At 35.8% G+C, this 16,660-nt stretch overlaps 1 protein-coding gene across 1 annotated transcript; it reads right to left on the bottom strand.

Annotated features, from left to right (window-relative positions):
* Positions 1-2,438: 2,438 nt before the first annotated feature.
* Positions 2,439-3,668, bottom strand: LOC114317311 (F-box protein At5g07610-like). The gene has a single exon (XM_028264017.2). It carries the CDS (start codon positions 3,666-3,668, stop codon positions 2,439-2,441), a length of 1,230 nt encoding a protein of 409 aa, XP_028119818.2.
* Between the last annotated feature and the right edge of the window lie 12,992 nt (positions 3,669-16,660).

Raw genomic sequence — 16,660 nt, 5'->3', positions numbered from 1 at the left:
ATAAAACAAACTGATCAAACCAGTGTTTTTGTTTGCCAACAAGTTTCATCAATTGAAGATAACCAAACCACCAAAAAAAAGAACTCCTTGAGTCTTGATTTCAAGTTCACAGTAATTCTGATGAGGCTGCTGATTTAGTGCTCTAATACCTACAAAATTGGTAGTTTAGGATGATTTTAAGTTTCAGGTTCTCCTTGCAATAGCTAAAATTGATAGTTTAGCCCCATCACATGGAGTCTTCATTTCAACATCTACATTTATTTTCAGTTCCAGACTTCACTTTATCAAAATGGATAGTTTAGACTTCAACAATGTAATATAATTCTACAAATAGAATGAGGAAGATAATATATGTAAAAAGAGTTAGCCCTTGCAATACATGAAGCTACATTAGGCTTCATGTGAGGGGGCTGCTGATTGAGTGCACAAGCTCCCGTGTGCAGCAGTGTCTGAGAGAGGTAACAGGTAGTCAGTCATACATCAAGTCACCAAGGGCATGACTCAAACCCGTGCCACAAGGCTTGGGGTGGATAGTACTTGCCACAACGCCATCGCACCAAGTCACAACCACACACTAATTAAGGACCAAGAAACAATGAGAATGAAGAAATAGGTAATGCGCATTGTAGCGTTTGGATGAGGCCAAAATTTAATCCAATATGAGACATCAATTATTATTTGCATTCAATTTCAAACATGGGTTGCACTAAGGTAGTTTTTGACTAGAAACCAAATTCTTTAAGTTTTGGTTTTTGATAAGTACCAATTTCTTGAAAAACTGATAAGAGACATAAATCTCTTCCTAGCAGAAATGATTGCTAATCAAAACAATTCTTCTATTTTAATATGACTTGAAAACGAAATTCTGCTATAATGCGAAATTCAACCACTTAAAATGAGATCTTCATTGACAGACACCAGCTTTGCCAAAATAAAGGAATCCACGTTGAAAGACATAAATTAGTCAGCATCTCTACTACATATTGGTTGAGTACTAGAACTCGTGGAAGCAAAAAGAATAATGAACAAGGTAATATACACACTAAAGGACAATTAATGTGCTCAACTACCTAACGCTGGCAGTCTCTCCGACAGCACTACCACCATTAAAGTTGCACGCCTTCTCTATATTTAATGAGTGATACACTCTCTACTAGTGACGAAGGACAGCTTAGTATGCATTAAAACAAGGAAAACAGGGCTACGGCTTGTAAAATAATGGATTCCAAGAGATAAGTTTGGATTATGATGGTTAAGCTCTGTTCGACAGATAGGAATGAACAAAAATTAAACAAATAGGAAAATAAAAGAAGAGAAAAGTACCTTGCTCCATAGGGGCAGCTCGAGTTCAGTACCTGAGTCAGTAGAAGAATTCTACACTCATGCTTTAACCAGGAAAAGCTTTCATTGCAACTCCAAAATCGTGTTACAGCAAGGGGCCTTTTTTATAGATACTAGAAAACTCTAAAGACATTAAAACTTCCTAAAATTGCCCCATCCAATACACAAATCATAAAAGATTCAAAATCCAGTAGGAAAAAGTTTTTTTTTAAATAAATATGTAAGTTGGACTGCAATCTAAGAAAGGAATCCTAACTACCATAAAAAAAGATACTCATAAAATAGGATGCTTAGCCAATATAGAAACAAGTATACAAAAAGAATATAAATTTTTGTGAACTCACAATGTTCTTGACCAAAATAAGAAACAAAAAAGCAGAAAGGGAAATCCAGACAACCGTAATAACTTCAAAAAGGAATCCCTCAAGCATGAAAAAACGGTCTCCATGCAAAAATAAATAAAGCGACGGGCATACTATTACCATCCACAAGGGGACAACATTTACTAGACCAACAGACTATCACAGATAACCTTCTCAAGACTGAGAATTACAAAGCATCCTATACCCTATTATAAGTCTTCAACTTGTGTAGCTTCATTATCACTTATTTCTTCTTGGTGATTATTGGCCAGATATGTTTCTAGATATATTTCATTCACTCATCAATAATACTTTGGCAGCCACCAATAGTAAAGTGAATGTAGGTTTTTAATTGGTCACAGCATTGGCAGGCAGATGCATCATTTCATCACCATGCAAAAGTTTTGTTTTACATTCTTACTTAGAAACTCAATAAGCTCAAACATGAAGTAAAATCAATCATATTAGAACTGACACATTGTTGATGTTACAAAACCATTTCATTGCAAAAGCCATATACAAATTTATCCAACGGGAAATAAAATCAATCTAACATATCCGAAATGACACATAATTCATTTCAATGCAAAAGGCATAAATAAACTTACAACTATCGAAACTACTACACCAACAGAGGGGGAAAACATTCTTATGTACAAGGAAGAGAAGACTAGGAATGAAACAAATGAAAACAAGGAAATGGAGACGACACTAACGATTCTGCAAAGAATACAATCAAACACGAAATATGGTCTCGATGCATGGATGGACTGTAAACCACGGGCGAACTCGTACATAGTCAATATCACCAAGGCTCAGATTCAAATCGCAAATCTTCCTAAAAGTCTCGTCCTTGAAGTTGTAGGATATGACTTTGCCAGGTACGTACAAGACCAAACACGAATCACCTTCAAGGTCTCCAGCAAGGAAGCAAAGCACATTGAATGTATAACCCCTAGACGGCCAACCAGCCTGCTCACGATACATCTCTGGAAAATCCGGCACAGCCAATTTTAGGTCAATATGGTACCTGACAAACCATTTGGAATAGTCGGTCTCCAACTCGAACACATGAAAATGACGAGAGCAATTTTTAGTAAACTCAATTAACTGTAGACAACCTCCAGACTCCGCAAAATACAGTAGGTCCTTTGTGAGATCACAATGAGGCATTCGAAATGGGAGCAGTTTATCTTGATTAACATCATAATAGATTGATCTTAGTGAGTGACAAGTAGGCCAATGAATCTTACCGTTAAGAAAGACTCCATTTTCAAATACTATAAGCGTTGAGTAAGCATATGACACCTCGGAAAACGTCCATGTTTGGGTTTGGGAGGAATATATGGCGATTTGAAAATCAGGGCCGCGCCATCTTTTGGAACGGACAGCAACTACCTTGTAGTGAAATGAAACAGAAGGATCAAAAGCTAAATTCATTGAAACTAAAAAGTTTCTGTCATCCCCATTGGTGGGCCTAGGGATGGTGGAGAAGTATTTGGTGGTGGGGTTGAGGACGTAGTAACGAGTGTCACTGTAATCTAAAGTGAAGCAGGATGAAGAACAGAGGAACAACCCATTACAGGACTGGGAAATCTTGACCCCGTTGGGGTCATTAACGAAATCGAAGGATCGAGTAGAATTGGAAGGAAGCAACGAAATGTGATTGAAACTGATAGAGTGAGATGAGGGAGTGGAGTAGCGTCTGAGGAAGAAGGAGGAAGGAGAAATTGGGGGAAGCCAGTCTCGAAGGACGTAGCGATCGGAGATGAGAGAAAGCCATCTCTTTGAAACACGCTTGAAAGCGAAGAGAGGCTTGGCGGGAAGTCGAATTAAGATCTGTTTGAGAAGATCGTCGTTGTTGATGACTCTTTCGGCGGAGGTGAGAGTGGTGGGGGTGGTGGTGGTTGAAGGGGAGGAGATGCGGCGGCGCTGAGGGCGGTGGAGGAGGGCAGAGGAAGACATGGCGGCGGCGGAGGAAGCAGAAGAGGAGGAGGAGGAGGTTGTGGGGACGAAGAAGATGGAAACGAGGGTTCCATATATAGAGAGAGAATTAACTGAATGTATAGAGTAGACTAGTTACGATTCTCTTTTTGTTTTCTTTTCTGGCAAATGGCAATGCCATCTATTTCACACGCACAGATCAGCTCCGATAAATATATCTCGTTGTTGGTGTGCTGTGCTGTGCTGTGTTTTATTGCGAGCCGTTGCGCTATCTCTTCCCTCCTTCCTCAAACTCATTCCTTTTTGTAAATTTTTTTTTCATATCTCACTACAATATATATATATATATATATATATTAAATTATAAATACTAAAAATCTTTTAAATTATGTCACATAACCAATTGGTACACTAATTGATACATATAACATTATTCATGTTGAATAATACTATATGTATTAATTGATATACTAACTAGTGTATCAATTGATAGTGTGACATAATTTAAGAAATTTTTAAAATTTGTAATGTGATTAATGAGTGGAGTCAATAATAATGTTATAAATAGTGTTGGTATACTAGTTAGTACACTAATTGGTGTATATAGCACCATTGTATTCATGTTTGAGAGCTCTAATGCAACTCTAATGAAGTGGAGGAGAATACCCATGTGAAAGTGGGGTCCATACTCCTCTCTCTAGAAAAATGGCTGAGAGCATTAAAAGTAGTGCTTTAATAGCACCACTAATGATGTGGTAGTGGACTATGTCTTTTTTTTTTTTTTAGGTATTCTTAATGTATTAGTGCTATTAGTGGTCTTTTTTTCGTGGTATGAATCATTATTGCTCTCTCTATCTCTTTTTACTATCTCTATTCCACCTCACTAGAACTCTATTTAGAACTCTCAAATTAGACCTATGTATCATTACTTTTGTTTAAAATATGAATTATTCTTATAATTTTAAAAATTATATCTCATCTCTTGAAATTCTAATTTCATAAAAAATGACTATTTTTAATAATATATCATTAAGTTCATTTAATAAGATTAAAAATATATTTCAATTAATAGTTTCAATAATTTTATTAATATATAAAAAAGCAGTTAAAATTTTTATTTTTTTAATTAATTCTATCGAGTGAAAAAAAAAAATTAAAAATTGAAATCACGAGCACAACTCGTATTTTAACCATTTTGTTAGCCAACTAAATGCAATAGCCCTCAAATAGGTTTCGATAAAGGGGTCTTTTCCAAATATAGGCAACCTACTAACTTATTTTTTAAACTAAGTTTAGTTTGGTCCAAATTTTCAGAATAAATTGAAGTGTCCTTATAAAGCACGCTTTTAGTATATTTTTGGTTCAGGCACACAAAATGTATAAAATTATAAAAGCGTGGTTACAAATCACGCTTTTAATTAAGAAAACGTTGTTCCTATTAGCATTTTGAAAGCGCAATTCATAAACACGCTTTCAAGAGAAAGCGTGGTTAGAAATCACACTTTTAAAGAAATCTTTTTTTAAAATAAAGCGTGGTTCGTAACCACACTTTTAAAAGTCCCTGAAATTAGTAAAAAATTGTTTTTTATTATTATTATTTTGATTGATTTCTCTTCAATTTACATTCTATAATTCACTCAGTCATCTTTTAGATCTCTATATATAAATTATTCATATAAAATATCGTATTGATAAACAATCTTAGCTACCAAATTTTATTATTTTAATATTTAAAAATAAATTATGTAATTTTGAAATTATGTTTCTCATCCATTTTTTTTTTATAAAAATGATAAAATTATATATACGATTATCAGATCAATTTGATATTTACATAAATAATTTATATATAAATTTTTTAAAAAATAAACAGGATGGATTGTCTAAAAAGTAGTGATTAAGAGCTCTAAAGCTAGAATTCTGATTTAAGTTGTAATGATGTGGCATAAAAAAATAAAAAGAAAACCACAAACAAGCAAGCATAAACATCATATCAAAGATTATTAGACTAAGATTTTACCATTGAATCAATGATCACCGCTTATGACTTTAAAAATATAAAAGTAAAAAAAAATATGAAAAAATATAAATTAAATATTTGCTTAATTTACCTAATTATTTTGTTTTTTTTAATTTTTATTTAAATTTATAATTCAAATATAATAAACAACAAATAAAAATTAAAAAATTAAAAATTAAAAAATAAGAAGAAAATAATGGCCTCGAGACATACACTCTCCCCAGAGAACATTTTGTGCAGTTTCAAAGAGATTTTGTCGGGGCTTTTCCCAAACTAAGCCCCTATACTAATTTATTTCCCAAACTAAGCCTATTTTCATGGAATTTTCAAAACTAAATATTTGTTGTTCCCTTAAATATTTGTTGCCAAGAAATATTTAAATAAAACTTCACACAGCATATACAAAGTATCTAATTTGCTAATTACTACTACGAACAGGAAAACAAAATAAAGGTATGACTATAACACTTATAACACTTCAGAACGACGTACCTAGTTCAAACATAAGTATCCCACAAAAATAATTTGTGAAAATATTCAACATAACACAATACATAAAATAAAGCGACGAGTAGTTATATAGACAAATATTAGACAAACCTTTCACAAACTCATTGTCGAAAGAGTTACTTTAACGCACACAATACATAATTATGGATAACCTAATATAATTTAGTAGACAGATAGACGCCTAATCCTTGCTCAAATCAACAATCTCAGAGTCCGAACAATCTGAGAGCTCAGGGTTAGAGATAAGTGCAGGATCCTCCTTGACAGCCTTGATAGCCTCACCATTTGGTGTTGTTCTGTTCTTCTTGGCATCCGACTTAAGTATAGATAGTTTCATATCGCGAGCTAACCTATGGCACATTTGAGAAATCTCACGTCGAAGTCTTTCACATAGTCGATCAACATTATCTGGATCTTCCTTTTGAATCTCAACTGAACGTGCTTTCGGCACCTTCAGTCGATTTTCCCGACATAATCTTTCCATTTGCATGCGCTCTATAAATAGTGCGGGCCATTTCAGAAATGTAGCGTCTGCTAAACCATATCCTGTTTGATTAATATATGGATCCTCCACGAAACCATATGGATCTCGATAGTACTTGGGCATGACAAAATGTCGCTTCCCAAACCTATCATGATAAGCACAAGAGGCATTCAACAAAGGAAACGGTGTTTCAACTTCAGCATTGCCACTTCCCATTTCCGTTCCTCTTCCTCATCGTGAACTCTCACCTCTACGATTCTTACCCCCTTCCGTGAATGTATACTCCAATTGATTTTTTCTCAATAAATGAATGATAGTTTCCTAGGGAGAACTAAGTGGAAAGGTTGTGTGTTTATCATCACTCTTTCAGTCCTTTATATAGTTGTTTGTCAACACTATTGCTATGTGGTCGTATTAATGTGATTAATAATTCAAATCTGAAATGTGAGGAAAAAACAAAGCATCTAAGTCGCGCTGCACAAAATCACATGCCATTAAAAATCCACATATTTATGAGTAATAAACAATCAATGTTAAACACGCTCCACACAATCAGTACTTCAATCGTCATTCGAAGGTGACTACTCACTTTTTAAAAAAAAAGACCAATCATCCGTACGCTGTTTACTGTGACCATGTGAACTTGGCCATTCCATTGAGTCCTTTAATTTATTACATCTGTTAAAGTCACTGTATCACTGCATGACTGAGAAATGTTGGACGTATCATTGCGACGACTTTGACGAGACTACTCACTGTATGAAAAAAGCAAGAGGTCGTACCATAGCTACTATGCCCATGTGAACTTTGGTAATTCATAATGGGATAAGGGGGTGTCAGAACAAAACAACAAAGCAATTAGACCCTTTGTGTTTAAAAAGTCACCGTATGCAGCTTCAAATAGATTCATGAACCTTGAAGAGAAAATATTATAGAGTTGGAATGTATTGAAGATTAATTTGTAGTAGAGTAATTATAGATGGGTTTTTCGATGTATAGAACTTGAAAGTGTTACAGATAAAAGCTAGCCTAGTATGCAGACAAGAACAACACCGACTTAAATCAACACATAGTTAACTTGAAATTAAATTGGTTAAATTTCTCCAATTAAATTAAATTAAATTTGTAAGGTAAAAAGTGAAATTAAACTATTGTATAATGAAAAATAAATTGAATTATATTTGTAAGTGGAAAAGTGAAATTAAATTTCTAAGCGGATTTGGACTTTGCTTAAAACCTTCAGATATGCACTGAGTAGTCAATAAAAGTCGAAGTGACAACTCCTATAAAGTTAATGCATAGTTGTTTAGGTCATAAAGGTTGACGTGACAACTCTTTTATAATAATTTGAAACATACAGCTACCATGTGAACTTCCTTTAGAGTTTATAAGACATGAATACTTGCGTCCATCTCCATTTTGAATTTGTGCATGTTACAACAACTGTGTATATGTGGTATAAATATTGCATCATACCACAACACAATTTTTATAGATATATCGATTGATATCATCATGAGATATACTGTGGTTGATCTATATTCAACAATTGGTCGCCATTGGGTTGCAGATGGAGATGAATTTCAATACCCATTAAATCCAAATTTGCGTTACTCACATGCCGCCGTCAATACCATGAGAGCTGAGTGGGAATTTCGCATAACTCAAGCAAATGTTCTTGTTGAGCTATGTCGTGAAGTTAATATTAAATTTCCTCGCCGGTTAGCTGTACGTATGCCAATTGACACTCCACAGTTGTTGCAAAGGGCATTGCATCGTATCCGCGACGAAGTTAATCGCATGACCCAACGTTTGCAAAGGTCCGAACTAATGAAGACTACAAATGAGCGTGTCAAAGATGGGTTAATGGATGATGCGCATCAGTACTTCACCTGGAGCATGGATGCTATGTATGAATCTGATATTGAGATGTCAGATAATGATGCTAATGGATGAAATTATTTGGATAAATGACCAAACCATTTATCTTGTAATAGATTTGTAATGCTAATCCACGACTTATCAATGAAGGGAGAAATTTCAATAGTTTTTGAATAGTTCTTGTAATTCTACAAATAACAATTACCTTTGCTTTCTCTCCGTTATTGTTATTTTGAAGAACGCTAATTGAACTAGGATTTCATGATTTTATCCATTATTGAAGTGGAATATAATGATGATACTGAATGAACTTGGTTGCATGTATGACCAAACATTTTCATTCATTGTAATGGCTTTGCAATGCTTATACATGAGTTATCAATAGGAAGAGAAATTCGTAACGAATCTTGACATGTGTACTTACAAATGTAGCAATTTCATAAACTTCAGCTTCACATAACAAATAGTTGAAATACATCTGTAAACTAGATGAATAACAACATTGTCTTACACCCCAATAACGAAGATACGACACAACATACAAACATATATGAAAGATAAAGGTGTTTGATTTCTCATTCCTCATCTGACATGTAGTAGTCAAAGAGATATTTGTCATTGTTTAAGACATTATTTCGCTCAATCACTGTCAATTCTCTGTTGCTTGTTTCTGCCATTTTGGTGGCTAGCTGAAGCATGAAATGTCGACATCTCCATATCAACATTCTGTTATTCTCCTTCTTAATTCTGGTAACTGTTTTTCATAGTCACTCATATTTTGTCTAGCCATGGTCAATGAACGACGATGAGGTACCAGTGCCCCAAAGTTACGTAGATCATTAAACAATCCTTCTTGCTCCGTTACCTTGAACGCCCATTCTGCTCGGATACCAGCATAATAATCCTTCAGACTCGAGTACTTTTCGCTCCTATAGTCATAAGTAAATGGAGATAGTAACCACACTTTTGGATTTCTTTGATGGCATGAACTTCCTGCACCTCTTGAAGACATTGTTCATAAAATAAAAATAATAATAATAATTGTAGATATATTACTATTGTTATGACTTGAACAAACATCATACTGGGGGTAGCGATATTTATAGATATGCAATAGAGATGACATGGTGATGATAATTAAGATGTTGGGGCACTGTGGAAGAAGTGATACCCATGATATTATTTTATCTTATTCATTTCATGCAATCCTGAGTAATATGTTGTCCGTGACTTTATGTACCCATGATGTAGTCACTTTGGCAGACTTAATCGCCATTCAATTCATTATAGTTTCTTTTCTGATACCCCTCATCCCATTATGACAAGCTCAAGTAACATGGCTTGTTTTGGTGTCGTAGTGAGTAGTCGCATCAGACATGCACTTGCAGACAAAAATTACAATTTCGTAAAGTTAGAAACGAAAACAGAAAATGAACGGACGTGGTTGTCAGATAAAATAATAATTGTGGGTCGTCTTTTTCACAATGCAATCCCTTCATATTCGAGTAACAAGTTATCAAATTAATCAGTAACAGTAAGTTGTCACATCGCCACAGTAAACTGTTTTCTGATGCTTTCTTTTTTAATACAGTAAGCCGTCACTTTGAACTAACGATTTCAGTACAAATTGGTGTTTGCAAAAAATTATAAATTAAATCATAAAATGAAATGGAGGCTTTAATTTTCTTTGTTTTAAAGCAATACTGTTCATAAACAACTATGAAACAGAGTGCAAGTAAATACACAACCTTCCAACTCACTTCGACCTACAAAACTATTGTTGATTTTTTCACCAAAACAATGTTCAAAACAAAACAAAACAAAACAAAACAATACAATAAAATGGCCACCTGATATGTAAAGAAGATTGGCACTGCAGCCTATATTTTATCTTATTTTCACTTTACGAAATTTCACAGTCATCCCATTTTCTCCTCTTTGTATTTTCTGCTTCTTTTTGTATTTGGTAAATCACACTTACTTCCTTGAGATTTTTGTCAAATACAGAAATCTCTTCTATAATTTTAATAATTACAGAAGTCTGCCCTACTTTAACTGACAATATCAAGATTCTCTCATTTTTGTATTGTTGTCCACCCAACTAACCGAAGCTGCTGATGTCATCAAAAATAAATACTGAAATGACCATAATACCCTCAAGTGTCTTGAAATGCCCATGAGCTAAGTTACATGAGATAAAACCAAAATTATTTTCTCAGTCGCAGACAGCACTGTAAAACACACCCACAGTCAAGTACCTAGATGTAGAACATGTACCTCAGTCAAAACCTTATGTTGCTTGGGGTTCTTCGAATACTGAGGGAAGTAAAGTTGAAATACAATCTCAAACCGGCCATGAGAATGAGTCATCCATAGTCAAGTAAGAAGATGTAGAGCATGTACCTTAGTCAAAAACTTCTGCTACTTGGGGTTCTTCGAATATTGAGGGAAGTAAAGTTGAAATACAATTTCAAACCAGGCATGAGAATGAGTCACCCACTAATATCTTGAGTTGTAATAAAAATAGTGACTCCAATGGTGGCAACGAGTGGGCTGTTAACAAAAATCAGATTTTGGAGAACAACACAACGTCAAAGACAAATGGCTGAGGGTCCAGTAGAGGGGGTTCAAGGTCTTCGAGTGAAGAGGGCCACAGTAAAGTTGAATTACAGTCGCAAACAGGATGGCAGAAAGATTCACCAGGCGATTCCTGGAAGAAGTCGAGTAAGAACGATGACCATAGTGATGATGGGAAGGAAGGAATGTGAGGTTGGCAAATTACAAAATTTGAGAGCTAGAGAAATTGTTTATTATTAAAGACGGAATACTGGTTTCATTCAAAATTACAGAGAAGCTCAATTCTGTTTCACAAATAAAAAATTTCTTCTTCATGATTGAACGTCCATTAATTAAGAACCTGTTCAGTACTAGATGAACCTGTTCTGCAAGCTCGTAACCCAGTTGACATGTGGGTAGAAGTGATAATTGGGGGTCAAGGCTTACGGTATCCAAAGCAAGTGGTTGGTTCAATTGGGGAGCTCAAACGGTCAAGTAAGAAGATGTAGAGCATGTACCTCAGTCAAAAACTTCTACTACTTGGGGTTCTTCGAATACTGAGGGGAGTAAAGTTGAAATACAATTTCAAACCAGACATGAGAATGAGTCACCCACTAATATCTGGACTTGTAATAAAAATAGCGAGTCCAATGGTGGCAACGAATGGGCTATTGACAAAAATCAGATTTTGGGGAATGACATAATGTCAAAGGCAAATGGCTGAGGGTCCAGCAGAGGGGGTTCGGGTTCTTCGAGTGAAAAGGGCCACAGTGATGATAGGAAGGAAGGAATGTGGGGTTGGCAAATTACAGAATTTGAGAGCTATAGAAACAATCTCATTTGCAAGTTGTTGGTCCAGTTGGGGGGTTAATCTATTCTATTATTAAAGGGAAACACTAATTTTGGTGTCATGAAGCCTGGCTTACAATTTTTTTTTTCTATTTTTCCTAAAATGACCATAACTTGTTAAATAATCTATTATTTTAAAACTTATATCAATTTGTAATTAAGGGTCAAATCGTACATTACTAACTCAGTAAATAACTTCCACTTTTCCACTTCCCACATTTTAGAAACTGTTGTGTAGTTCCACGTTTCACCATCTTCTCTCTCTTTTTTTTTTTATATTTTAAATTTATAACAAACTGCTGTGTAAGTTCCACAATTCATCATCTTCACTCTATACAAAAAATAAATTTTGTTTCTTTTTTTTTTTTTTTTTTGGAGAAAGACTATTCAAGTATTTAAGAACTTTTTTCTTTCTTTCTGTTTTTTTTTTATTTAATTTTTTTTTTTTTGGTGTGGAAAAAGACTATTGAAGAACATTGCAATCTTATAGTTTTGTTGCAAATTGATAGAGTGGTTGTTCAAAATATATATCTACTGCTCATCTTGCACGGTAAGTGTAATATTGTTAATTATAATTTTTATCTTCTTTATTAAAAAGTTTTATTATGTGATAAGGTTTTTTTTGGGGGAAAAAGCAGAGTATAAAAAATTTGTGTATTTGTTTTCTTAATGTTGTATGTGTGTGTGTGAGCGCGTTGTTTAAAAAAATCAATGTTCTTAAAATTTCTATTATATTATCAGGTTCTGTACCTTTTTTTTGGGTACTTTTCTTTAATCTTAAATTTTTGTGTGTGTGTGTGTTTAAAAAAAAAAAGTGTTCTTAAATTTTCCGTTATGTTATCAAATTCTTTGGGAAAAAAGTACAGAATAAGAAATAAAATTTATTTATTTATTGTGTTTTTTGTAAAGAAATAATTCATTGTTCTAAAAAAAATTAAAAAAAAACTGTTTAAAAAATTATATAGTTTATTATTATAAAACGAAAATCCATATGGTACCAAATGCAGCACAACTTCAATCTCTTATGTATATAATCATCCTGTTTAAACCCATTGTGACATCATGATTTGAATATTTGAAGTATTTAGGAAAGCCTCAGAATAAGTAAGAATAAAAAATTATAAAATTCTTTTTTGGAATAAATAAATATAGTACACTTACATCTGTACAAGTTTAATTTACAAAAACTATAAATAAAAAATACTATACACTCCATATCACACCCTGTAATGCCCGAACTTGTCCCCTAGTCCCATAACCCCGACTGTGGACCTCCCTCCTCGGTCTTCTGCCATAGACTCTCTGAATATGTGGCCCCCCCAATCGCAAATGTGGATCCTGTGGTGCTCCCCCCTGCATGTGGCCCTCTAGCGATTGCCTATGGAGCCTGTGACTGTGACCCTTCATCTCCTGCCTGTGCTGCCTCTAATCCTCCCTCTGGCCCAATAGCGAATACTGCTGTGAGCTGTAAAACTCCCTCATCTGGTGCAACTGTATCATGATCTGCAACTGGACCTCGACCTCTGCCTCTGCTCGCACCCTGACCTCGGTCGTAACGTCCGCCACGACCATAACCTCAGCCTCTCCCTCGCGCTTTGGGGGGAGGGGGGCCTCAATATGGACCTCATCCTGAGCGTGGGAGATGTCAGTGAGAATTACATCATGTGTAGTCGTGGTCGCGGTCGAACTAGTCCCCGCAAAAGTAGGTGTATATAGTGTGGGAATATGTACATGTATCAACTCTAACACTACACATACCTGAACTGTGTGGTGGTGGTAACTGGGTGGGTGGGGTAACAACCTCATGCATGTATCGGGGAGGGGTCCAATCAAGGTCAGCTACATAAGGTATGCGAGTATGCTGGGTAGGATGTACATGGAAGGAATCTGGAGATATGTATGGGGTAGCATGCGGTGGGGTCACTGATGTCCAAGGACCTGATGTGGCCGGCGCTGAAGTGGAAGGCACTGACGTGGACGACACTGATGTGTCTGGAGTAGCTGCTACACTCTGTACACCGTAGTGGCCAAAATGTAGACGATCCCTTCGATGGGCATGCTGGATCGCCTTGTACAATAAGTATCAGATCTCTCCAACCGCCTGCAAGGCATGCTGTCCATTACGTCTCAGTAAGGCGCCCTCAGCCAAGTGATATGACCTCCCAGCTTCAACCAGCTGAACAAAAATTCGGACGTATTAGGCTACAGTTGACTGAAAGTAAATCAATTATGATCTTAATAATTATCTGACACATACTATGATACTCACCAATGCCTCAAGAGAAGGCCCAACTCCCTGATATCCAGACTCAGACAGGTGGCTCGAATTACCGACTAGTAAACGTGTATGTCACCGATACCACAACAAGTAAGGATCGGACGACGGGAGTACCTCATCGCTCCAGTCAGCCTGTACGATAGTGTCTCGATGGGCATCCCACTGCTGTATATACTGCATGTAAAACAAACTCCAGTCAGTGCCAGCTTGGCCACGCCTATCAGTCGCATGCAACCGCCACTCGGTGTCGAACCGGTTTGGCACGAACTGGACCCGACCAAACTGTCGAAGGACACGATCAGGGAGATGCCACTCAACCACGTTAAAACAAATAAGTGGCACTATCGCCAAAGACTACTCCCGACCTAGTCGGCAGTAGTCTGGGAGCATACTAAGGACCCCAGCATAAGGTTGCCATATAAACTACAACAACAACAAGTACATTAAAATTTGCTCGTGAACTCAAAACATATACAATGAACAAGACAACTAAAATGCAATAAATTTCATATCTCGCCCTCGATCATCCGGTCAAACTGGTCTCTATAAATGACGACTACGTGGGTCGATACGACCTCGTGGCCGAAGTCAACCCTCTACCGGTTACCTCGAGGTCCGGGTGGCAACTGCATGTCTCCCTAGCCCATGGGAAGCTCCCTAGGAGCAACCACTTGCCGCCTAAACAGGGCAATGCGAATGAATCTCTCCCACGCCCAAATCTGCAATAGTTTGAACCCAATTACAATACTGATATATGTCATACAGCATGAATTGACATGTACTAAAATTCTTACTAACCTGTAGCAAGACAAATGGTCCTTCGATCTCCTTCGCACCCACCTAAGCTGCTCGACACAGCATCCTATACAAGGATGTGAAAGTCGCGCCACCCCAGCTGTACTCGCCGATCTCGTCGGTGTCTCTCAGCAATGGCAAGCACATAAGCTTGAGCAGGTTCTGTGACTTATCAGGAAGAAGTAACCCCCAATAAGCCACAAAATATATGCTCGGGTATGCTGCTGTACCAACTCATCTGGAGCTTGCTCTGGAAGAGGACCAAAATGCTCGGCCAGCCACCTTACCCTCAGTCTACCTGCTTGTAAGTCTGGAGGTGTAGGTCCTACTCCCAATAGCTCACCACATAAAGCTATCCACTGGTCCCTCGTAAATGATGGGTCAATACCAATAACTGCTCGACCGTCAATCCGTAGACCATATAGGACAGATACGTCCTGCAATGTGACCGTGGCCTCTCCGATTGGGAAATGGAATGTATGAGTCTTTGTGCACCACCTCTCGGCCAGAGTAGTGATGAGTGGGTGGTCCAGTCTAATATGACCGATACGGTAGACACCATAGAATCCTGCACGTAGTATATACTGCAGGACTCTATGGTCCAACAGATGCTCCCACAAGCCAGAATCTGCCCGGCGGCATGTCAACGTTGTACGTGCCTCCTCTTACATAACAGAATGACTAGTTTAAATAATAGCATTATTACGTAAGATAGAACAAAATGAAGGGTATTTTAGTTGTAAGCGTAAAATCCAACAAATGTTATTACATACCAGATGCTCCCATATACTGTCGGCCCGATGTGGATGAATGAGAAGTGGGACCTCCTCGGGTAGTGTGCCATGAAACCTCTACAAGTGAAATACTAGATCATAACAATAAAACTCTCATTTAATCATAACAAAAAAACTCTAATTATTCCATAGATTACGATTTGTAAAAGGAAAGTATGCTCAGCTATTTCAAAATTTAAATTTGTGTAATACTATATATGGAAGCAATTCACTAAAATGTAATTAATTTTTATTTCAAAAAACTCTATTGGTTAACTGTAATTTAACTATATCAATTAAACTCTAATTATTCCATACATGATGACTTCTAAAAGAAAAATGTACTCAGTTATTTTAAAATTATAAATTTGTGTGCCACTAATATGGAAGCAATTCACTAAAATCTAATTATAATCATAAAAAAAACTCTAATTATTCCATAATTTATGATTTTTAAATATATATATATATATATATATTTCTATTTTAAGATTTAAAATTATGTATCATTAAATATGATAAACAATTCAACAGAACCTACTGTTATCTATGCTATAACTAATACAGAAATCTTTTTCAAAATAATTTTAGGATCTCAGTTACATAAGCTTAATAATGACCATGAACATAGTGCAGTAACATGTGGATAGTTTTTCTACATAAATATTTGTTAAAAAATTGAATGAGAAAATTTTGTTTCAAAAATAGATTCATGATTACATTTATGGCATATTTGACAAAACTTAATTATTGATTTTGTAATGCTAAAAGTTTCAATAAAGTATAAAATTTTTAAATTACATAAATTTATTCATAAATTGTAAATGTGAAAAATGCTTGGAGCATTTGAAAATATTAAATTTATTC

Source organism: Camellia sinensis, chromosome 4 (genome assembly GCF_055761805.1).
Source record: "Camellia sinensis isolate YWXY chromosome 4, ASM5576180v1, whole genome shotgun sequence".
NCBI lineage: Eukaryota > Viridiplantae > Streptophyta > Magnoliopsida > Ericales > Theaceae > Camellia > Camellia sinensis.
Note: the sequence above shows the minus strand (reverse complement) of the source record. Positions and strands in the feature narration are given on the sequence as shown.

Bases quoted from the DNA above. Each gene is read 5' to 3' on its own strand.
- LOC114317311 (XM_028264017.2), bottom strand. From the start codon at position 3,668: ATGTCTTCCTCTGCCCTCCTCCACCGCCCTCAGCGCCGCCGCATCTCC.